The following is a 24139-nucleotide window of genomic DNA, read 5'->3' on the forward strand; positions in this document are numbered from 1 at the left end:
CATTCACAGTCATTCAGAACAAAGTGAAACAGCTTAAACAATTACATGGGAAATTCAAATATTGGAATTTAATTCAACGCTTAAATTTTTTGATACACTCATTTAATTGTATGAGCAGCATGAATGCCAAATGAAGCAGTTTACAGCATCTGAGCCAGTTATCAACATAAATACATCCTCTTATTTATCCATTGTTCTATCTGCAGTATTTGAAAGAAAATATTTTGTTTAAATTAGGCAATGTAAAAAATTCTAATACAAAATCCCAGTTAAAAGTAAAAGCAAACATACAGACATTTCAATTTGTGGTGGCCAACTCCAATCTTAATTACAAAAAAATTCATCTTCCTTTTACAGATTTCCAGATTAACCTAATTTAGGTTCATTTATACAAGTTACAAGACTAAAAACAACACAGGTTAGCAGAAATTTCCCAAATGATGCATGATTTCAATCTAGGACCAGAAAAGGTACTCGTGTTGCTCCCTATACGGCAATCCCCAAAAGGCTATGCAGCTGACCTTAACAAAGATATTCCTAGGTCAGTCTGGAGAGAGCACGTCATCACTGAGGTACAGAAAATATATGAAATTATATAAGTCCTTACCATGTAATAGAAATAATTTTGGTTTTAAAAGAATTGAAGGTTCCACTTGTAACAACAATTTGCCTTTATATAGTGGCTTTAAAGTAGAAATTTATCCATAGTCACTTCACAAACATAATTAGACATAAATAGATATTGAGCCGAAGAAGATGACAGTAGGACAGGTGACGAACAGCTTGGTCAAAGAGGTTGGTTTTAAGGAACATCTTAAAGGAAACGGGCTATAGAAATGGAGAGATTTAGGGAGGAACTAATGACAGCTGAAGGAGCAGCTGCCATTGTGTGGCAAAGGAAATGAGGGATACACAGGTCAGAGATGGAGAAAATAGTTAAGAAGTGTGTGTTGAGGAAAGAATTGCTAAGTTCCTAATGCTAGTGCTATTTTATCTGGTAGATTAAAGTGTGCTCTCATGTAAGGGAGGGGTATGATGCAGGTTGTCAGAAGTGAAATATTTCCCCAGCAAAAAAAAATTAAATTAAATTAAAATATGCAATACATTGTGCAACAGCCATTTACATTATGACATTGACTTCAGTGCAGGTTTCCAATTCAACCAAAGAAAAAATTATAAATACCCAAAAGGATTCTATTTTTGGAGTACAACACAGCACTAAGTTCCGTTCATCATGGCAAGTATCTGGTGGCTTGAACCCCTGCTAGGCTAAGTTGATTGTATTTCTTAATTTGTCATGAGATGAATCCGTCTTTAATCATTGTCTTCTGGATGTAAATGGTCTTAACTCAAAGCTGAAAGAATACTACTCGGTAGATTTGCTTGTAGAATGGCATTAATTCATCTGAAGAAACAATTTCAAATCCCAACTTGAACTGATACTATTATTCAGCACCCACCATAACCATGTTTCACTAGTTTTCAGCTGGATAATCAGGTGGAATGTCTTGAGGCGGCCATGTACCTTAACTTAAGAGAGGGGATTTGTCAGGGATGCAAAGCTTTGCTTCTGCTGGCTGCTTCAGAACAGCAGCAAATATCCATGGGAAAGTCAGTGTTTGAGATTATTCCATCATCCTGGTTAAACTGAACAGAGAATTGATGTGCAAATAAAATGAAGAGGCTGGAGGAAAATAAAGTACGGTGCGCACCACATACTCTCCATGCTTTATCATGGACACTTGCCTATAAATAGTATTATTACCAGTAAAGTCAACTTCAAAGATGCCACAAGCAAAATGTTAAGTGTGTCAGTTGTTTCCTGCCGCAGCAGACCTAATGATTGTTATCACTGATGTGATATTGGACTACGTGGCCAGAAGATATGGGAGATGGAAGCTTTGTCATATTAACGTTTACAAGTTGCCCAGGACTCAAAGAATATGGCTGAAATCCACCTTTACGAGGCCATCCTCTCTCTTGATGACAGCTTACTTTTTCACCTAGCACCTCAGATTCCTGTTCACGTGGGCAACAGGATACAGGACCAGGGCTGCCCATGTAGCGAGAAGCTTAGATAAAGGCCACCTTGATCCCAATACCTCAACACAACTTGGTGCCCCTGCCGCTTCTTGACTTTACGTGTGACCAGGATAGATTAGGAACAAAACTGAGGAGCACTGAAGTTGGCATGTGACCTCACTCGCCACCAACCCCCTAAACTGAATTAACATCTACTGTAGCATTGAGAATTAGAATTGTGTCCAGTGCCATTTTTATACAATATCTGCATTTTAAAAAAATGCTTGCTTCAGGTACAAAGATTTTGCAAATTGGAAGGATAGTTATGTGAAATTCTCCGGTTAGTCAGTGTATAAAGAGGGAGAATCTCAGCACAAGAAGCAAAAAGGTGGAGAATCTCTGTTTGACGTCATCTTATTGAATCAGTGCTTCCTTAATCAGAAAAGTTACCTGAAATATCATTAAGGGAATGGTGTAGTACATTTGCTCATTTCCTCTTTCCCCTGCCTGGAAGAAAAATGTTTCTAATCACTTTCATCAAAGCTTGTTTCAGACAACGTTAACGGACATTCAAAGTTTGAGCTGAACCTCTTGCTGACTGGACAAGCTACGCTGATAAGCTATACCTATAACAAACAAAAAAGGGTTAAGTTAGGTGTGCTTCAACTGCAAATGGAAGACTTTCTGGTACAACAGTTTTTGTCTTTTATTATATTGTCAGTATTTTGGCAGTCAGTGCATTTCAGGCAGCAAACTTATTTGAATTTATTGTGTATTAGAATGTTGTTAAATTGAGTGCACTTGACTTATTCCATTCCCCTAAATGTAAATTGCATTGGGAAACATTTGGAAGTTTAGAATCCAAAGAATAAGCTGGTCTGCACTAGAGTGCTGCTCTGGCCTGCATTAGAGTGCTTCAGTTGGAGTTTGGTGAGAGGGGGGCTTTTAAGGATTAATTTCTATCTAAAGTCTAATCTTTCTTTAATTTAGCAACTAAAGTTGCTCTTTGGGTTGTGAGAAGATGAATTTTAGTCCAGCTTTAAAACATGGGTTATACAGGCTCTGCTTGTAGCTGCAGCTAGTTAATTAGTTAACTGGCTTAAACAGGTTTTCAGAAGCTAGATTCAGACAGCATAAAAGCAAGCCACCTAGAGTGCTGCTTTGGGCTGCATTAGAGTGCTTCAGTTGGGGTTAGGTGAGAGAGGGAGTTCGCAGAATAGGGAAGGAGGGATCCTTTCATTTTCTACCTTTCCTCAGTAAGAAGAGTGGCGGCCTTGGTAAGTAGGGCCTAGTAAGTATTTCTTCTGTCCTTAACAGTCTCTAAACTAGAGGAAGTAAAAGTACCGGGAGCAATTTAAGAATAAGTCATGGCAGGACAGCTCAGCCAAGTGAAATGCTCCTCTTGTGGGTAGCCAGTGTTCAGGGCGACCATATGTGCAGAGAGTGTCCCCAGCTGCAGCGACTTGAAATCCGCATTTCGGAGCTGGAGCTGCAGCTGGAGTCACTGTGGAGTATCTGCAAGGATAAGATCTGGATAGCACATACAGTGAGGTGGTCACACTGCAGGTAAAGAGTGCAGAAAGGGAATGGATAACCAATGGTCAGAATAAAAGCATTAGGCAGGAGTCCCCTGAGTCCATCTCTCTCTCCAACATATTTTCCATTTTGGGTACTGCTGGGGAAGATGGTTTCTCAGGGAAATGCAGCAAGAGCCAAATCTGTAGCACATGAGTGGATCAGCTGCACAGAAGGGGACAAAACAAAAGTTGGGAGAGCAATAATGATAGAGAATTCTACCGTATGGGGAACAGATATAGACAGTTCTGTGACCACAGCCGTGATACCAGAATAGTATGTTACCTCCCTGGTGCCTGGGCCGAGGGCATCATTGAGCAGCCGCAGGACATTCTGAAGGGGAAAGGTGAACAACCAGAGGTCGTAGTCCATATCGGTACCAAGGACATAGGTAAAAAGAGGGCTGAGGTCCTGAAAGCAGAGTATAGGAAGCTAGGAAATAAATTAAAAAGCAGGACTTCAAAAGGTAGTAATCTCAGGATTACTCCCAGTTCCACGTGCTAGCGAGGTCAGGAATGGGAGAATAGATCAGATGAATGCGTGGCAGGAGAGATGATGTAGGAGGGAGGGATTCAGATCCCTGAGGTATTGGGACCGATTCTGGGGAAGACAGGACCTGTACAAGCTGAATGGATTGCGCCCCAGCAGGACTGGGGCCAATATCCTCGCAGGGATATTTGCTAGTACTGTGGGGGTGGGTGGGGGGTTAAACTAGAATGGCAGAGGGATGGGGACCTGAGAGGGGAGACACAAGAGAGAAAGAAAAATAGGAATGAAAGACAGAAAAGCAGAAAGCAAAAGTGGAAGGTGGGGGAAACAAGGGCAGTAGCAAATAGGGCCATGTACAAAAAAATGTGTAAAAATGTTAAGAAAGACAAGTCTAAAGGCACTGTATCTGAATGCATGGAGCATTCGCAAAAAGGTAGACTAATTAACAGTGTAAATGGGTACAATATGATTGCGGTTACAGAGACATGGCTGCAGGGTGACCAAGGCTAGGAACTAAATATCCAAAAGCAGCAATATTTAGGATGGACAGACAAAAAGGAAAAGGAGGTGGGGTGGCGTTGTTAGTTAAGGATGAAAGCAGTGCGATAGTGAGAAAGGATATTAGCTCAGAAAATCTGGATGTAGAATCAGTAGCCTGGGTGAAGCTAAGAAATAACAAGGGGTGGAAAACATTAGTGGGAGTTCTCTACAGGCCTCCAAACAGTAGTGAAAAGGTAGGGGATGGTATTAAACAGGAAATTAGAGATGCATGTAACAAGGGTGCTAACGTTATCATGGGCTACTTTAACCTACATATAGACTGGACAAATCAAATTAGCAATAATACTGCGGCAGATGAATTCCTGGGGTGTGTACAAGATAGTTTTTTTAGACCAGTACGTTGAGGAACCGACTAGGAAACAGGCTATCCTAGATTTGGTATTGTGCAATAAGAAGCGGTTATTAATAATCTTGTCGTGTGGTGTCCTTTAGAGCATAACATGAAAGAATTCTTCATTAGGATGGAAAGTGAAGCAGATAGTTTCCGATCCGAAACTAGGATCCTAAATCTTAAAAGGAAACTACAAAGGTATGAGGTGTGAGTTGGTTAAGATAGGGGAACTTCATTAAAAGGTGGATGGGCAATGGCTAATATTTAAGGAATGAATATATGCGTGGCAACAGTTATACATTCTTTTCTGGTGCAAAAACACATTAGGAAAAGCGGCCCAACCACGACTAACAAATTAAGGATAGTATTAGATCCAAAGAGGAGTCATATAAAGTTGCGAGAAAACGTAGCAAGCCTGACGATTGGGAACAGTTTGGAATTCAGCAAAGGAGGACCAAGAGATTGACTGAGGGGAAAAATGGAGTATGAGAGTAAATTTGCAAGGAACATAAAAGCAGATCGCAGAAATGTCTTTATGTATGTAAAAGAAAAAATATTAGTGAAGACAAATGTAGGTCTCTTACAGTCCAAAATGGGAGAATTTATAATAGAGAACAAGGAAATGGTAGATCAATTAAACAACTACTTTACTTCTGTCTTCATGGAGGAAGAAACAAATAACTTCCCAGGAATGCTAGGGAACCAAGGGTCTAGTGAGGAGGAGGAATTGAAGGAAATTAGTATTACTAATTACTGGAGAAATTAATAGGACTGGAAGCTGATAAATCCCCATGGCATGATAATCTACATCCCAGGGTATTACAGGAGGTGGCCATGGAAATAGTGGATGCTTTGGTTGTCATCTTCCAGAATCCTGTAGATTCTTGAACAGTCCCAGCAGATTGGAGAATGGCAAATGTAACCCCACTATTTAAAAAAGGAGAGAGAAAACAGGGAATTACAAACCGGCTAGCATAACCTCAGTAGTATGGAAAATGCTAGAGTCTATTATAAAGGATGTGATAGCAGGACACTTAGAAAACATCAACAGGGTTGGGTAAAGTCAACATGGATTTATGAATGGGAAATCATGTTGACAAACCTACAGGGATTTTTTGATGACGTTACTAGCAGAATAGATAAGGGAGAACCAGTGGATGCGGTGTATTGGATTTTCAGAAAGATTCTGATAAAAGTCCACATAAGAGGTTAGTATGAAAAATTAAAGTACATGGGATTAGGAGTAATATATTGGCATGGATTGAGAATTAGCTAGCAGACAGGAAACCAAGAGTAGGAATAAATGAGTGTTTTTTGGAGTGGCAGGCGGTGATTAGTGGGGTACTGCAGGGAACAGTGCTTGGGTCCCAGCTATACACAATATATATATATCAATGATTTGGGTGAGGGAACCAAATGTAATATTTTCAAGTTGCCGCTGACAACATGAAACTTGGTGGTAATGTGAGCAGTGGGGAGGGTGTTAAGAGGCTTCAAGATGATTTAGACAAGTTGAGTGAGCGAGTGGGCAAATACATAGCAGATGCAGTATAATTTGGATAAGTGCAAAATTATCCATTTTGGTAGGAAAAACAGAACGGAAGAGTATTATTTATATGGTGATAGATTGGGAAATGTTGATGTCTAAAGGGATCTGGGTGTCCTTGTACACCAATCACTGAAAGCAAGCATGCAGGTGCAGCAAGCAGTTAAGGCGGTAAATGGTATGTTGGCCCTCGTTGCAAGAGGATTTGAGCACAGGAGCAAGGATGTCTTACTACAGCTGTACAGGGCCTTGGTGGGACCACACCTGGAGTACTGTGTGCAGTTTTGGTCTCCTAACCTAAGAAAGGATATACCTACCATAGAGGGAATGCAGTGAAGGTTCACCAAACTGCTCCCTGGGATGGCAGTATTGTCGTATGAGGAAAGATTGGGTCTACTAGACCTGTACTCACAGGAGTTTAGAAGAATGAGAGGGGATCTCATTGAAACATAAAAAATTCTGACAGGGCTGCCAGACTGGATGCAGGGATGTTGTTTCCTCTGGCTGGGGGCTCTAGAACAAGGGGTCACAGTCTCAGGTTACAGGGTAGGCCATTTAGGACTGAGATGAGGAGAAACTTCTTCGTTCAGAGGTGGTGAACCTATGGAATTCTCTACCAAAGAAGGCTGTGGAGGCCAAGTCCCTGAATATATTTGAAAGGGGTATTAAGGGGTATGGGGAGAGCGCGGGAGTACAGCGTTGAGATAGAGGATCAGCCATGATCATGTTGAATGATGGAACAGACTCAAAGGTCCGAATGACCTACTTGTGCTCCTACTTTGTGTGTTTCTGGTTAATGTTGAAACATACTAATGATGTAATATGTTAATAAGTGCTTCACATCTAATTAATAGCATAAAATATCAGTGAAAATACTTGCTAGGCTTATGATTTTTGGCAAAGAGAAGAGTTAAGAATAAGCAAAGATTACTTGTAAAGCAAATACAAAATATCCCATTTTTAATTCTCTTTAAAGAAAACAGTGTTACCAGAAGTTGAAGAGATTCATTCACAACAGTGTCATTCATTGGTCTCCTTCCCAAGTAATAAATCAAAATCAAGCAATGGAAACAAGATTTGGCATAAAAGTACTCAAGTTTTACCATTTCTTTCACAATGCAAAATTATAATCTTCCTGAGTCAGCTTTTTTTAAAAACCAAGAATAACATAGCCTTATGTAATCTTATGTTATAATGCTTAAATACATTTTACAGTGAAATAATTATTGATTAATTAGCAATGATTTTGCTGTTCCACTCCCAAATGACTGAATAGTTATGGAGAAGGGGGGAATACAGAGGAATTGAAATCCACAACTACCCTGTTAAAATTCACTCCTCTCCAACTAATTTTAGTTTTGGACAGCCCATTTTGCTGAATACTTCAATATAAAAATTATTTTAAAACATAATCCAAAATACATGGAATGCAGATAAATAGCTAATCTAGCATACAGTTTGAAAGTTTAAATGACGACTGAACGGAAGGTTAAGCATAATTTGAGATTTGCACTGTGTTCTGCCCAACCATGTGAAAAGCTGACAGTGCCACATTTCAGCTACATCACCTTCACCGACAACTAAAATGTGGTGTTGCATCCTCTTGAAAATTTGTGTCTGCACTCTGAAGCGTTGTACATTATTTCTTGCCACTGCAGGGGTTCAAGTCCATATGGAACCTTCACAAATATTACCACAGATCAAACAGGCAGCATTTCAAGGCAGATTTGACATACCTATTTAAATGAACAGCAGGGGGCCTTGAGCTGCCTCAGGCTATAGAGGAATAAAACTCTGTGGAGAAGCCTTCGCTGCAGTCCCATTACTCAGCAAAGGCACTTTCTGCATTTATCATTCATTTCATTTCAGCTAGGGCAATAAGCTCATTTGCCCAAGGTCAATGAAGAGTGAAAGGGTTTCAAGAAATTAATGCGCCTGACAAGCCGAGATTTTGTCTTGTAGCTCTCCTCAGAAACAAGAGAAGAGCCAAAGTGAATTCCTACTGTGCCTAAAGGTTCAAAACCTGTGTTTTAATACATTCTACAGACAGTATTCTGTAAGATTTCGAATATTAATGTGTTAAATGGGATTTGACAGTCATCATCCAATGTAACACTGCAGATCATAACCATCAACGAATTTAAACTAATCTCATTAATGTGCTCAAGAAGGACCGAAATCATAGCTCTTAACCCTCAGAAAAACATTTTGAAATTAAATCGGAAGATGGATCATAATCATTGATGGCTAAGGTAACAAACAAAAATCGACTTAGTCTGTGAAACTCTGCATAAAACAACCCAGATTTAGCAGATGAGTAGCCCATGTTGTCAGAAATGCAAATACATCACACTGATCAAGTCTTGTGCTGGATTTTACTTAAGTATGGACTGCTTTTATGTTGTCTATTTAATGATATTCATTAAACATTTGTAAAGAAAATAGCTGTACAGTATAGAACTGGTTAACAGTTTTTATAGTATTTTTGCCACTTAATTTTTGTGCAAGATTGTTTTGCAAAAACAAACATACCAGAGTTATTCTATACTATTTTCCTGTGCAATTCTCACTGGTCAAAAGCAGTTTAAAAGTCCTAATAGTGAGCATTATACTGAAAATCATGTAGCCCTTAGCCAATTGGTTAACATCTGGAAATGAGAAAAGATTTGGCAAGTCTGTACAATAAAGCTAAATCAATACAATGATCTGAACTACAGCATCTAGATGGCATAGCTTCATTTTCTAAATAAACCTATGCCAAGCAAATTTTTTTAGAATGCCAACTACTTGCCATACTTTAAAGCTCCTTTATATTTTTCTAAATTACATGATTATTTTTGTATCCCATTAGGATGCCTGCATTAACATGATATAATAAAATACTTATGAGACAGGATATTAGTCTCAAAGGAAGCAGGTATCTCCTGTGGCTTTGAGATTGTTAAAACATGCAGCATACCAAGTCACCTAGCAGACTTAACATATTAACATTTCAGCAAGTATTTTTAAGCTTTTCACAATAATGGATTAGAATTGAATTTTAGGCACAAATTTACCAACAGCTTCATATTGGAGAATGCAGTTTATGGAAAAATTTGAAAAAAATAGTTCTAGTTATCTTTCATGAACCATTTGAAAATGGCTACTTTGTAGGCCAAATCACATTTTTCATCACATTCTTTACACCGCCACATTGTTCCTGTAAAACTTAAGTTTATTTTTTGATTCAAATACATTAAAAATTATTTGCATTGCAATCTGGGAGCATTATACAAATTTAATATATGAATTAATAAAACATGTAAGCCAATTGCAACCAGTGGGATTAAAGTTCTGTAATGGTTCTAAATTGTTTATTGGTAAGTACAAACCTGAGATTAAGTACAAATATACACTGAAACAAATGCAAGGGCTACACAGTAATATATTTTCTAACACTAATTGTCGACTTCTATTAGGACTGAGACAATGAAAAATTATGGATGTGATATTTCAAAATGTATCGCATCAAAACTGACATTAGGTAACAGCGGAATGATTTACAGAAAGGATTTCCACATTCTGATACCAAAACTTGTAAGCAACATTTGGAAGAAGATCTCAAAATGGAACATAAGAAGCATTGTTCAAGTGTTTTAGGAACATCGTCGTTACTCTGGATCAGTGTTAAACCCTCAACACAACCTTGGATAGACAGGTAAAAAGCAAAATACTGCAGATGCTGGAAATTGGAAAAAAAGAACAAAATGCTGGAAAAACTCAGTAGGTCTGTCAGCATCTGTGGAGAGAGAAACAGAGTTAACATTTCGAGTCCGTATGGCTCTTATTCAGAGCTGGATATTTACTTACTCATTTGTGGTTTACAAATATTAGAAACTGAGTGAAAGAAAATATGCAAGAGAAAGTGTGTGTAAGGGAGCAACAGAAAAAGAAAAGGGAGAAAGTAAGTAAGGCAGAGGAGAGAGAGCAAAAGTGAGTGGAAGAGGAAAGCAATGCAGAAGAGAGAGAGAGAAAATAGTTAGAAAAAGAGAGCACACATGCTAGTCAAAGTACATCTTTTCCAACTATATAATATTGTTGACATTTTAGGTAAAGGAAGTCAGTGAGAATATTGCAGGTGCCTTAATTATAATCATCCAAAGTCCTCTTGATTCAGGAATCATTCCTTTACATTGCAAAATTTCACATGTCACTCTGCTAGTTAAGAAAGATCAGGAGGAAACCAGAGGATTATAGGCCAGTTAGCCTAACATCTCTTGCTGGGAAATTACTAGGGTCTATAATTAAGGACAGGGTGACTGAACACCTTAAAAAATTCAGCTGATCAGTGAGTCAGCAAGGATTTGTAATGGGTAGGATCACCTGACAATCCTGACTAATGTTTTTGTACAGCTGACTATAGTGAACAGGGGACAGTCTATGGATAACAAAAACAGAAACAGAAATACCTGAAAAAACTCAGCAGGTCTGGCAGCATCAGCGGAGAAGAGTACAGTTGACGTTTCGAGTCCTTATGACCCTTCAACAGAACTGTGACAGTCTATGGATGTTACTTAGTGTGATGAAAGTATAATAATTTTTATAATATTTTTCTGGTTTATTGTGAAGTAGGTTTATGGGGGGATGGGTATAGCTGGGTGCGTGTGTGATTTAGTTACATTTGGAGTCATGTAGACTGCAAGTTTGAAACCAAAAGAAGCTAGGTGCTTGATATGCTAATGAGTAAACATGGATGCTGGTTTAGCATGTAAGGTGTGAAGAGAATTTGCATTTTTAGATAAATGAAGAGACTTGGATTTCAAAGGGATCTTGGATTCTGTTTATAGCTAGCCAGATAAGCAAGGCTAAGGAATGTGTTTATTTTTCCCAAAGGTTACTGGCAATATATTGCCAACATGAAAGTTTTTATATTATGAGGAAGATACAGTTTCAAAGACATATGGAACAATAGAATTTACATATTAAAAAGAGAGAAACATATGTAGAGGAGAACGAAAGGCTATGTGTTAGAAGACCATGTAAGATCTAAGAGTGGGTGAAATAGCTTTAATAAACCACAAGTCTGCTCAATAACGAAACTGAAGTTAGGGAAAAGCCATTTGGAATTCCGCTCCAAGTGGGTATTGTGTTGATTTGCTGGTTCTGTTTTAAATCTAAAATCTATTTTGGACTGCTGCCCTAAATGGGGTGTAACTGGGGATAAAGTTAATTAGGAATTGTTAGAATAGTAAGTAATTGTAGTCTTATGTATGTGCTTGAAATCTTTTATATTTTAATAAATATTTTAATCTAATTTTTAAAATCTCTAAAGACCTTGATGGATTTATTACTTCTGAATTTAGCACACCTATCTCATAATAAATACAAATTGCAAAATGTTATGATAGCGTGACCAAGTTTCCTTTGTGGATTTGGTCCACCTGCCACACATCATCTGCCACATCATAACAAACATGTTGACTTCCAGAAGGTGTTGGAAAAAAATTCCACTAAAAGAATGCTGACTAAATTTGGATTTCATAAAGGCAAATTATTGGTCTGGTTAGGTAATTGGTTGAGTAGGAATAATAGACAGGAGTTCTAATTGGTCGGATGTGACTGGCAGTGTACTGCAAGGATCTGTGTTGGGGCCTCAATTATTCATCGCATTCGCTGGACTTAGATGATGGAATAGAAAGTCACATTCCGAGTTTGTTGAAGACACAAAGGTAGGCAGCTTTGTAAGCAGTGTAGATGGAAGCTTAAAATTACAAAGAGCTATCAATAGATTAACTGAATGGACAAAACTGTGGCAAATGGATATTAATGCAGACAAATGTGAGGTGTTCCACTTTGGACCCAAACAGAAGAAAACAGAGTGCTTTCTAAATGGTGAAAAGCTAGAAATAGTGAAGGTCCAAAGAGGCTTGGCAGGGGGCCATGAACATATTTCATCAACATGTACAGAAAATAATCAAAAAGGCTAATTGAATGATGGCCTTCATTTCTAGAGGACTAGAATATAAGGGAACAGAAGTCATGCTTCAGCTATACAAAGTTCTGGTTAGACAACACTTGAAGTTCTGTGAATAATTCTGAACACACCTGAGGAAGTATACACTGGCCATGGAGAGAGTGCAACACAGATTTACCCAAATGATACCTGGACTCCCAAGTGTTAAATTACTTGGAGAGATTACATAAACTAGGGTTGCATTCCTTAGAATTTGCAAGGTTAAGAATGATTTGATTGAAGTTTACAAGATATTCAGCAGAGCAGATAGGGGAGATGGAGAGAATCTTTTTCTGCTGTTTGCGGAGTCTAGGGCAGGGGGCATTGTCTATAAATTAGACAGCCAGGTCTTCTAGGAGTGGCTCGGAAACACTTATATAAATGCAAAGTGTGATGGAAGTTTGAATCTCTCTTCCACAAACAGCAATTGATGCTAGGTCAATTGTTAATTTTAAATTTAAGATTGATACATTTTTGTTAACTTTAGTATTAAGCAATATGGGTCAAAATTCTGGAATTCCCCTCCTAACAGCACAGGGTGTGCCTACACCATATGAGCTTTTTCAAAATTCATTTACAGGATGTGGGCATCGTTAGCTAGACCAGCATTTATTTCCTGTCCCTAATTGCCCTTGGGGTGGTGGTGGTGAGCTACCTTCTTGAACTGCTGCAGTCCCTGAGATGAAGGTACACCTACAGTGCTGTTTTGAAGAGAGTTCCAGGATTTTGACCCAGCGACCATGAAGGAATGGTGATATAGTTCTAAGTCAGGATGGTAAGTGGCTTGGAGGGGAACTTCCAGGTGGTGGTATTGTCATGCACCTGCTGCCCTTGTTCTTCTAGATGGTAGCAGTCATGGATTTGGAAGGTGCTGCCTAAAGAGCCTTGGTGAGTTCCTTATTAATGGTACACACTGCTGCTACTGTGTGTCGGTGGTGGAGGAAGTGAATGTTTGTGGAAGGGTTGCCAATCAAGCTTTGTCCTGGATGGTGTCAAGCTTCTTGAGTGTTGTTGGAGCAGCACTCATCCAGGCAAGTGGGGAGTCAGGTGGTGAGTTACATGCCAGCGGATACCTTTCCACTGACCAGCTCTTGTAGCCACAGTATTTACATGGCTAGTCCAATTCAGTTTCTGGTCAAAGGTAACCCCCAGAATGTTGATAATGGGGGATTCAGCGATGGTAATACCATGGAATGTCAAGAGACAATGGTTAGATTCTCTCTTATTGGAGATGGTCATTGCCTGGCACTTGTGTGGCGCGAATGTTACTTGCCACTTGTCAGCTCAAGCCTGGGTATTGTCCAGCTCTTGCTGCATTTGGACATGGATTGCTTCAGTATCTGAGGAGTTGTGAATGGTGCTGAACATTGTGTAATCATCAGCGAACATCCCCACTTCTGACCTTATGATGGAAGGAAGGTCATTGATAAAGCGGCTGGTGATGGTTGGGCCGAGGACACTGCGGCAGTTCAAGGCAGCAGCTCACCACTACCTTCATAAGGGCAATTAGGGATGGGCAATAAACGCTGGCCTAGCCAGTGGTGCCCACATTTCATGACAGTAAGGGCGGATTTATGAAGTTAGGTCACAGGTCATTCATGATCTCACTGAATGACAGAATGATTTGCTAAATAATCTCCTCCTGTTCCGAGGTTGGCAGTTCTCTGATCACAATTTGTGAAAGTATATTAATTGTCACTATATTGTGCCATCTTATTGAAGAGTTAAGTAATTCATACTAGTGTATTACATTTAACAGATAATTCTCAGTGAATTCTAAAGTGATGATTGAACTAAAGAGTTTGCTCTCAGTTTATAATGCCAGAAATTCCAAAAGCAAACCGACTTTGTTTAATGTCTTTAAAATCACTTATAATACTTTCATACCTTTAAAAATCGATATTGATTTTCATTGCATTTCTGTTTGGAGATAGAAGTAATGCCATGTGATGTAGGACAAAGTATTATTGATTTTTTGGCCGAGGAGCAGAAGGTATATTGAATTTGTGACAGAAGACCCATAATATTACCAGTATCCTTTTAAAAACAAACTACAAGGTGTATATTTCCTGGTTGTAATCTATTTGCAGACTTGCAAAGGTAAAGTACGTAGTTTTAAAAAATTGAACCAGGATGTATTAGAATTCCGGGTTGGAACTCATATGTATAAAAAATCAAAACAGCAATAAGGCATTGTATAAATCTGTGTTTACTTCATCAATTCTTCATGGTTTATAATACATTTACAGGTTACTTTAACATGTTTTGCTTTATAAATGTCAGTGACTGACTGTACCTGCATTCATGTACAAAATATACACATCATAATTGTTTGTCTCTATTTCCTCTTTCGTATGTAAACTACAACTCAAATAGTACAAAATGTGTGTAAAAGAACATTAACATTTTACTGGGAGAAGGAGAAAGAGGCAAAGAGATGGAGGAGGCTGTGGGAGAGGGAATGTAACAGGACAGTCCAGACTTATTCTTTATCAGTCATTGCTCTTTGGAAGAAAATGCAACCTTTTACAAAGTAAAAGCAGCAACAAAATACACATCAGCCCAAACACTAATTCCTTGTCAACCTGTACAGGGAAAGCAGTGGTAAGAAAAATAGCTGCCAACTTGGGTCAAATAATGTCTTACCCCAGCACATCAGCAGGAAATGTACTCAGGACAAACATATGCAATAGCAAAAATACTGCATTAGTGCAATCACAAGCAGTTAGCAAAACCCATTTTCCCACCCCCCACCCCAGAAAACACAGCTAAAATTTCCATCAAGTTCCATTTTACCTCATTTATTTAACCAAGATCTAAGTTTGTATCAGCAGAAAGTCTGAACATACACAAATAACACACCTTTTAGACCAATAATTTTTTCACAAGGTTTGAAAAGGCACAGGTAGTTTACATTCAACTTGTGCAATTCAACAGAGCCCAGTGACTCAGAAAGATGGTACACCAGATATGTCAGCTTGTTGATTGGTTACCTTTTGACAGCTTAGTTAATTGGATAACTGTCTAACTCAGGAAGTCCCTCAATAGAAATTTGGACATAAATAATTTCAGAAACTGTTTTTGTGCCAATATTGGGAGTAGCAACTAAAAAAAAACAATTTATTTTCAACGTTCAAAGACTGAACCCATCAAACCACTCAATCCTGCAGTACACAATAACACTTCCTTCAATAGAATTCACTTTTCATAAATAGGCAATATTTCAAACTTTTAATGTTCAAAACCATATGAAATATGATAATTCTATATATATTTTAAATATAGTTATATCCCTTTTTGAATTTTTGAAATAAGATTTAAGCTATGAAACTAATGAAAACTGCAGTCAAGTAAAAAAAAATCCAGACGGTTAATGATTACCTTATTCCAAGACTTTTAATATTCATTTATGCTAACACCACCAAAGAAGAAAGTAGATACATGTAGAGGAGTTAAGCAAGCCAAAATGTGAGAAAAAACAGTAGCAATTTGATTCATAAAGCTTGAGAGAAGTTTAGTAAGACACCACACTATGTAAATTATAAAAAGAGCATACAAATGTACATGTTTGGTGGACCACGCTATACTTGTGTCAGATTTCACTGTAATATTTTACTTGACTGGCATAAATTTCAAATCATAATGAATGGGACTTGGTGCAGGAGAGGATATAGGCAAGCAGAATTTTGGATGAGCTGTAGTTTATGGTAGGAGAGCATGCGTAGCCATGTCTGGATTTACTTTGACAACGGAAATAAAACCAGTATGTTACAATACCAGAAATGGTTGGTTGTTTGCACATACACTTGCTCTCAAATTTTATTTAATTTTGAGAAGTAAATTTTAATTTAAAAGATGCAAACACAGCCATTTAAAGATGTAGTAAGTTATTGCCATTGCACCCGAATTGTTTGTACACTTACATGCATAAGTGAATAGTAGGACTGCTTTCCTGTGTAAAAAAGGTAACTGAAAGGACGACCATCTTCTCCCCATTGGACAGCTGTTAAACATAGAAAAAATTACATTTTAGTTTACCTAATACATATTTAAATATTCTAATGACAACAGTGAAGTAAATTTGTATCTAGCATTTTCAGTGCACCGAAGTATATATTGGGAATTTGGATGTCTACTCATGATTTCTTGTCTTTTAATATTAGGGATCCAAATTTCCCATATTTGCCAATAACTCTGTATTTGAAGTGCTAAGGGCAAACATTTACAGTGCTATTATTTCAAGACAATCTTATCAATACCAAGTGCAACCTTGTCAAATTTGCTGTCAACACTGAATTAATTACCCAATTGGATGCTGCTTGACTGTTAACCAAACAGCCTTTTTTTTTTTTTACCATTTTCAATAATTTTATACATTGTAAAGACAAATATGCAAAGAAAATGACAAAAAAACTCATCTTTTTAATATCGTGATGATTTTTCTCTAGGGTTGCACACAGCATTATCCTAGAGATTGATCTTCCATTCCTGGAGACTCCAGGCAGTTCTGGAGGGCTGGCAACACTAACTATTGCTCTTCCTGACAATTACCCAAGGCTGAATTGGACTCATTGCAAATTTGGTCTTCTATCTGACCATGAGATAAGCTTCCAACCAAATAAGCACACCAGCACCAAAACCACCTATTCCCACCTCCATAACATCATCCAATTCCACCATTGCCTCAACTCATCTGCTACTGGAGCTCTCAATCATGCCTTCTTTACCTTTAGCCTTAGCTATTCCAATGCACTCCCAGCTGGCCACCCAGGTACTACCCTCCACAGGCTTGAGGCCATCAAAAATTCTGCTACTTATATTTTAACTTGCACCACTCCCAATCATCCATTACCCTTGTGCTTACTGACCTACAATGAAGTTATTTAATCAGGAACCAATGTTAAAAATCTCATCCTTGTTTTCAGTTTTCTCCATTGTCTCATTCTTTCCCATCTCGCTAATCTCCTCCAGCCCCACACCTACAACCCTCTGAGACAGTTGCACTCCTCCAATTCTGGCTTTGAGTGTTCCCAATTTAATTGTTCAAATATTGGCAGCCAATCTGTCAGCTCCCAGGTGTTACAATCATGAAGTTTATAAAATTATGTTTTGGAACTGTATTTTTAAATTTAGGGTCATGAGATCTGTTCTGAAGTTTGTCTGACAGTATGCCTGGGTGGTTTGATAAAACAATGGAAGGCTTAGATTGTTTTACTGAAAATGTGCAAGATATTTATACTTGGAGACAGTGTATGCATGTGTGCATGCTTGTTTGTGTGGGGAAAATTGTTTGTATCCAGGAAACTGGCCCGCTCCTTCAGGGGTGAGCTGATCCCGACAGTGGCCTCCATCCGGGGAGGTGCCACCTGGCATTTCGATACAGTTGGCTACTGGAAGTGTTCAAGGCGCAGCCGCCATTGCAGTAGGATGTGGTGTACAGGAGTGCGCCACCAGCTCATTGGGAAAAAGACACACTCTCTGCAGATAAATCCCTCACCCTAGCACTGAGGCGCGGCCAAGTCAGTCCACTTCAAGCCTGCATTTCTCCAGAAAGAACAATGTACTCTGCTTTTTAATTAATGTCCTTTCTTCCTTTGTTTTATCACAAGCTGGAGCAAATCAGGCAATAGCCTCTATTATAGTAGCTGATGTGGCTCCCACATTGCAGGATGTTTGCTAAAGTGGCCCTCGCTTGAAAAATAGTGAAGATCTCTGCTTTAGAGGCAGAGACAGGAGAAATTATAATGGGAATAAGGAATTGACAGAGATATTAAACTAATACATTGTAGCTGTCTCCATCCTAAAAGATATATTTAAAAAATGGAAATAGGGGGGGAATCAAAGGTCTTGCAGAGTTGAGGTATTTACGGAAATTAGTATTAGCAAAGATATGGTACTAGAGAAATTAATGGGGCTAAAAGTTGACAAATCCACTGGACCTGAAGGTGCACATCCTCGGGTTTTGAAAGAGGTGGCTATAGAGATAGTGGTTTGATCTTCCAGGATTCCTCAGATTCTAGAACTCAACATGGATTGGAGGGTAAACCCCACTATTCAAGAAAGGAGAGAGAAAGACAACAAGGAATGATAGGCAGTTAGTCTGACATCAGCAACAGGGAAAACGCTAAAATTTATTATTAGAGACATGGGAACAGGGCACTTAAAAATCATAACTTTTTTTGAGGTTGAAATAAGCGGGGTAGATAAAGGAGAAACCAGTAGATGTAGTGCATTTGAATTTTCAAATAGCATTCAGTAAGGTGCCACACAAGAGGCTATTACACAAAATTAGGGCTCATGGAATGGAGGGTGATACATTAGCATGCTCTGGACAGAAAACAGAAGAATGGGAATGAGCGAGTCATTTTCAGGTTGGCAGATTGTTAGTCGGGCAGCACAAGAATCAGCACTGAGGCTGATTTATAATTTATAATCTCTATCAAGGTGAAAATCAAGCAATCTAGGGATAATGCAGGAAACCGGGTTTACGATCTTATTGAATGGCAGAGTAGGCTAAAGGGTCTACTCCTGCTCCTACTTCTTAAGCAAGTTGGTGTCAATAGTAACACTTCTGTGAAGTGCCTTAGGATGTGTTATTAGGCTGAAGTCACGATTAAATCCATGTCGTTGATGATAACTATTGGGAAAGATACAGGGTACCACTGACATCTGCGTCTGCTACAAAAGCAAGAGCTAACATCTTTTAGAGCAGGGATGTTCAACCTTCTTGCATGAGGGGCCATATTTCAATATTTTTCTCACTCACAGTGAGGAAATTTTGAAAAGATAAAGCATTAGAAATGTATCTTGCTATTATCAAAACAACAAAAATAATGTGCATTTTTATGAACAAGCTATAAACAAGACAACTAATTTATTTGTTTACTTTCTTGTAACAATATTGTCGCTGGTTTAATGAGATACCTGGCACTGTAGTCACTTGATGGTAGGTAATTCCGAAATGACCCAACACTGCTAAAACAACTGCCCGTCATGTATTTGACTACCTATACAGAAAATCAGAGGGCACTATCAACTTCCTGACAGTTTCCCCCTCCAGTGACACCTGCCGCCTCCTTACAACCTCTTCCCCTACCCCTTTCCCCCAGCAGGAAGCCTCTTCCTTACCATCTCTTCCCCACCTCTCCTCATAAGCAAGCAGCCTCTCCCCTGCAATCTCATCCTCCAACCTCTCCTAAGCAGACAGCCTCCTACTTACACTCTCTTGCCATTCCTCCCCCCAGCAAGCAACCTCTCCCGTGCAATCTCGTCCCCCCACCTCTCCCAAGCAGACAGCCTCCCTTTTGTACTCTCTTGCCTCTCCCCTCCCAGCAGGCAGTCTCTCTTGCTCACTTACAGACATGCCATCACGGACACGCCAATGCTCAGGCTGAAAAAAAGAGTTGATTCAAAAAGCAGACTTCTTTTTGGCTGTTTTCCATCTCTGGGCACACTGTTCAAAAACCCAAAACTGCATGGGAGCTAGGTGCCTGACCTGCCTGAGGGAGGGTCTGTTTCTGAGGTGTGGTTTCAGGACACTGCTGAGATGAGCATTGCCATTTTTGGCTGCAAAGCTTTTAGTTCCGAAAGGTGGCCTTAATGAGCAAGAAATTGTGAATCAGCTCAGACCTTAGACTCACCTTCCCACGGCTCACTGCTCCTGCAATCACAGACTGTTTTCCTCCTGCATTTGCTGCTGATAGCTCACTAGTAAGCAGCATATGCAGGAGAGAAACAGCCTGTGATTGGTGGAGCAGTCCCTTGCAGAATCTGTCACTTCCATTTACCTGTATTTTGAACACTGGTCCGTGGGTCAAATAGAAACCCTGTTTTAGAGCATGGGAAGGAAATTGCAGGGCAGGAGGGTTTAAGAGGGTAGAATCACAAAAGACCAGGGTGGGGTTAGAATGTGTATGAGATGTTACAGATGAATGCAGTAGCTATTCCATAACATCCCCAAGAAGAGTTTCAAAAATATTAACCATGGCAAGTGGCCATCTTTTGGGTATGTTACATGATTATCCCCCACCATTTCCTTCATGCTATTTATTGCCGTGACCAACAGCAATGTAACCTTCTTACTGGTCTTCATTTACCATTGAACATATTGATTGGAGATGTAATAGTCCATTTTTCACTCCGAGTAGCGCACATCCAAAAATGAACATTGGGCATAGAACGTTACTCAACAAGTGGACAGATCAAGAATGCAGTTATTGGTCACCAAATCATGCGAAAATATGAATTTATGAATTAGGAGTAGATAACTTGGCCCATCGAGGCTGCTCCGCCATTCAATAAGATAATGGCTGATCTGATTATATCCTCAACCCCACATTCCTGCCTTCGGCCGATAATCTTTCACCCCCATGTTAATCAAGGATTTATCTTTAAAAATATTGAAAAATTCTGCTTCTACCACTTATCGAGGAAGTGAGTTCCAAAGAATCACGGCCCTGAGAGAAAAAAATTCTCCTCATCTCTGTCTTAAATGAGCACCCCTTATTTTTAAACAGTGACCCCTCGTTCTAGATTCTCCCACAAGAGGTAATATCCTCTCCACATCACCCTGTCAAGAACCCTCAGGATCTTAAAGGTTTCAATCAAGTCACCTCTTACTCTTCTAAACTCCAGTGGATTCAAGCCTAACCTGACCAACCTTTCCTCATAAGACAACCTGGCCATTCCCGGTATTAGACTAGTAAACCTTCTCTGAACTGCTTCTAACGCATTTACATCTTTCTTTAAATAAGGAGACCAGTACTGTACACAGTACTTCAGATGTGGTCTCACCAGTGCCCTGTACAACTGAAGCATAACATCCCTACTTTTGTAATCAATTCTCCTTACAATAAATGATAACATTTTATTAGCTTTCCTAACTGCTTGCTGTACCTGCATACTAGCATTTTGTGATTCAAGCGCTAGGACACCCGGATCCCTCTGAATCTCAGAGCTCTGCAATCTCTCACCATTTACATAATAAACTTTTTTATTCATCCTGCCAAAATAGACAATTTCACATTTGTCTACATTATACTCCATTTGCCAGGTCTTTGTCAACTCATTTAACCTATCTATTTGTAGCCTCTTTAAATCCTCTTCACAATTTACTTTCCTACCTATCTTTGTGTATTCAGCAACCATTCCTTTGGTCCCTTCAACCAAGTCATTTATATAAATTATAAAAAGTTGAGGCCCCAGCACTGATCCCTGTGGCAGACCACTTGTCACATCCTGCCAACCAGAAAAAGACCCATTTATGCCAACTCTCTGCTTCCTGTTAGCGAGCCAACCATACCAATATGTTATCCCCAATACAATGAGCTTTTATGTTCCGCAATAGCCTTTGATGCGCCACTTTATCAAATGCCTTCTGGAAATCAAAGTGCAGTACATCCACCAGTTCCTCTTTATTCACAGCACGTGACTCCTTCAAAGGACTCCAATAAATTGGTTAAACATGATTTCCCTTTCACAAAACCATGTTGACTCCGCTTGATTGCCTTGAGTTTTTCCAAGTGCCCTGCTGTAACATCTTTAATAATAGCTTCTAACATTTTCCCTGTAACATATGTTAGGCTAACTGGCCTGTAGTTTCCGGATTTCTGTCTCTCTCCCTTTTTAAATAAAGGAATTACATCTGCTATTTTCCAATCTAATAGAACCTTCCCCGAATTTAGGGAATTTTGGAAAATTTGAACCAATGCATCAACTATCTCACTAGCCATTTCTTTCGAGACCTTAGGGTGAAGTCAATCCGGACCTGGGGATTTGTCAGCCCGCAGCCCCAACAATTTGCTCGATAGCACTTCCCTGGTGATTGTAATTTTCCCCTGAATTCCTCCCTCCCATCCATTTCCTGATTTACAACTATTTCCGGGATGTTACTTGCTTCCTCTATAGTAAAGACCGAAGCAAAATACCTGTTTAATTCATCTGTCATCTCCCTACTTTCCATTGTCAATTCCCCAGACCCACTTTCTATAGGACCAACACTCACTTTGTTAACTCTTTTCTTATTAATCTATAGAAACTTTTACTATCGGTCCTCATAGTACTAGCTAGCTTTCTCTCGTCCTCTAACATTTCCCCCCCTTATTAATCTGTTTGTCATTCTTTGCTGATCTTTATATTCTTTCCAATCTTCTCATCTGCCTCCCGTCTTTGTGTAATTATATGCTTTTTCTTTAAGTTTGATACTGTCTTTAACTTCTTTTGAGTTAACCACAGATGGTGGGCCCTCGCCTAGGAATTTTTCTCTCTCAATGGAATGTATCTATTCTGTATACTGTGAAATATCCCTTTAAATGTCTGTCACTGAACATCTATTGACCTATCCCTTAACCTCATTTGCCAATTCACTTTAGCTAGCTCCGCTTTCATGACCTCACAATTGCCATTATTTAAGTTCAAAATATGCCACTAAACTTCTGTTGTGCTGCCATGGGGGTGCTTGATGGTGAGAGGGTAAAGGGAGCTTTACTTTATGGCTAACCTTGTGCTGTACCTGCCCTGGTAGTTTTCGATGGGGACAGAAATGAGGCACTTATTTCTCCCTCAAAATTAATGTAAAATTCAATCATCTTATGATCACTGCTACCTAGGAGTGCCTTCACTATGAGGATATTAATTAATCCTATCTTGTTGCTCAATACCAAGTCTAGTATAGCCTGCTCCCTGGCTGGCTCCAGAACTTGCTATTCTAAGAAACTATCTGAAAACTTTCGATGAATTCCTCATCTACACTACCTTTGCCCATCTGATTTTTCCAGTCTATGTATAAATTAAAATCCCCCATGATTATTGCTGTACCTTTCAGACAAGCTCCCATTATCTCTTCTTTTATATTCTGTCCTACTGTGTTGTTACAACAGGGGGCCTGTACACCACTCCCACAAGCGACTTCTTGCCTTTATCATTCCTCATCTCAACCCAAACCGCTTCTATATCCTAGTTTCCTGAACTTAGTTCATCCCTCTCTATTGTGCTAATACCATCATTAACTAAAAGCCACCCCTCCACCTTTTCCTAACTTCCTGTCCTTCCCAAATGTCACGTACTCTTTAATATTCAAGTCTCAATCTATGTCATCCTATAGCCAAGTCTCTGTAATGGCTGTCAGGTCATAATTATTTATTTCTATTTGTGCTATCAATTCATCTGTTTTGTTTCGAATGCTATGTGCGTTTAGATACAGAGCCTTTAGTTTTATCCTTTTTTTTGTAGTATCTAGCGTTATCTGATTTACTCTTAGATTTGTACTCTGTCCCGTCCTGTCGCTGACTATCATTTCCCATATTAGTACCTTTCTCTTTTGCTTTGTCTCTACTCTTTGGTTTACCACATCTTCCCAAATTTGATCCCTTCTCCCCACTATTCAGTTTAAAAACACTCTCCACTTCCCTCGTAATGCAGCTTGTGAGGACACCAGCCCCAGCATGGTTCAAGGGTCGACCATTCCAAAGGTACAGACCCCACTTTCCCCAATACTGGTGCCAGTGCTCTACGAACCAGAACCCATTTCTCCCACACCAGTCTTTGAGTCACACATTCATTTCTCTAATCATATTTGTCCTGTGCCAACTTGCACATGGTTCAGGTAATAATCCAGAAATGATTA

At 39.2% G+C, this 24139-nt stretch overlaps 1 protein-coding gene across 3 annotated transcripts in view; it reads right to left on the minus strand.

The window, feature by feature from the left end:
- mrps9 (mitochondrial ribosomal protein S9) overlaps positions 1 to 24139 on the minus strand; it is a 104569-nt gene that overhangs the window by 38213 nt on the left and 42217 nt on the right. For 2 of the 3 annotated variants that reach the window (XM_041198936.1, XM_041198938.1), the window contains exons 5-6: positions 16440 to 16519; positions 2473 to 2529 (exon numbers count right to left, since the gene is read on the minus strand). In XM_041198936.1, the coding sequence (XP_041054870.1) occupies positions 2473 to 2529; positions 16440 to 16519 (137 nt within the window). The remainder of the gene's footprint in view (positions 1 to 2472; positions 2530 to 16439; positions 16520 to 24139) is intronic. The other variant, XM_041198937.1, reaches the window with a different exon arrangement.

The sequence above is a fragment of the Carcharodon carcharias genome, chromosome 11 (assembly GCF_017639515.1).
Source record: "Carcharodon carcharias isolate sCarCar2 chromosome 11, sCarCar2.pri, whole genome shotgun sequence".
NCBI lineage: Eukaryota > Metazoa > Chordata > Chondrichthyes > Lamniformes > Lamnidae > Carcharodon > Carcharodon carcharias.